This window comes from Guillardia theta, assembly GCF_000315625.1.
Source record: "Guillardia theta CCMP2712 unplaced genomic scaffold GUITHscaffold_667, whole genome shotgun sequence".
In the NCBI taxonomy this organism is placed as follows: Eukaryota; class Cryptophyceae; order Pyrenomonadales; family Geminigeraceae; genus Guillardia; species Guillardia theta.
The window spans coordinates 2,068-3,244 of record NW_005434067.1 but is presented as its reverse complement, the minus strand read 5'-3'; the positions used below and the strand labels follow the sequence as shown (position 1 = coordinate 3,244).

At 50.8% G+C, this 1,177-nt stretch overlaps 1 protein-coding gene across 1 annotated transcript; it reads left to right on the top strand.

Annotated features, from left to right (window-relative positions):
- Positions 1-527: 527 nt before the first annotated feature.
- Positions 528-1,058, top strand: GUITHDRAFT_123015 (hypothetical protein; the record flags this gene model as incomplete). Its single annotated transcript, XM_005817694.1, has 1 exon — positions 528-1,058. The coding sequence occupies one exon, from the start codon at positions 528-530 to the stop codon at positions 1,056-1,058; it is 531 nt and encodes a 176-aa protein (XP_005817751.1).
- Between the last annotated feature and the right edge of the window lie 119 nt (positions 1,059-1,177).

Below are 1,177 nucleotides of genomic sequence, written 5' to 3'. Positions count from 1 at the left end.
CATGCAACTTTCACTCCTGGCCGTGGCAGCCTGTAGAAGAAGGCTTGGTGCTCTCTCTCTCTGTCTCTCCAGCACTCGTCGAGCCGTCACTCTGAATGTGGAAGAATGGAACTTTCTAGAGACGACGACGATTATATCCGGGGCGTAGAGCAGCCGTAAGGACTGACAGGACTGACGATTATGTCCTAGAGCAGCCGTAAAGACTGACAGGACTGACGATTATATCCTAGAGCAGCCGTAAGGACTGACAGGACTGACGATTATGTCCTAGAGCAGCCGTAAAGACTGACAGGACTGTAAGGTGTATCAGACAAGTTCTCGAGCAGGTAACATGTAGATGATCATCTTTGTGATGTTTCGATCAAGACACCAAGGAGAACAAGAACTTTTGACCAGCGACAGTTGTTACAAGGAGTTTTATAAATCTTTATAATCGGAGGAGAGGAGGGGGAGGAGCGGGAAGAGGGAGAGGAGGAGAGAGAAGAGGAGGAGAGACTGTTCCCTTGTCCCTCCTTCTACCTGTCGAGATGGATCCCAGTCAAGTCAAGCAGCCTCCTCCCAAGCTCATCTACAAGGACGGCAAGCTCGTCCAAGCAAACCTCCCCTGGGTACCTAGTAGCTGGGCTTCCAAGGAAGGCAGCGGCATTGTCGTACCCATACCCGAAGAGATCTTTCAGACCGCAATGAATCGAAACGACTTGGATACTGTACTCAAAGAGCTGGAGGAGGTACGGAAGAAGCAGCCGACGTCCTGCTATCAGTTCACTACTTCCATGCTCATCTTTCCTTGCATCATCATTCCTGGCGTGTGCTGCATTCAAAGGATGCGCGTCAAGAATCGTGTGCTCAAGTATGATCGGGATCTCCGCGAGTGGCAAGAGCAGATGAACGCAAGGTACCTGAGATCCATCGGCTGCTACGTGAAGACCCAGTCCTGTGCTCGCCAGGTCGGGTCTGGAGAGCACTCTTACCGCAAGAAAGAACACTGGATCGCCATCGCTTTCACGGCAGAGAGAGTCAAAGGCTCGCAAACGAGCCGCATGTATTTGGCCATATAGTGGATCTCACCTGTTGTGTTGGTGTGAAGGAGGAAGATATGTGTATGCATCCGTTATGAGCTTGCTTGTTCCTTGTTGACTGACGACATACTGCTGTGCTGTGATGATGATGATGACGA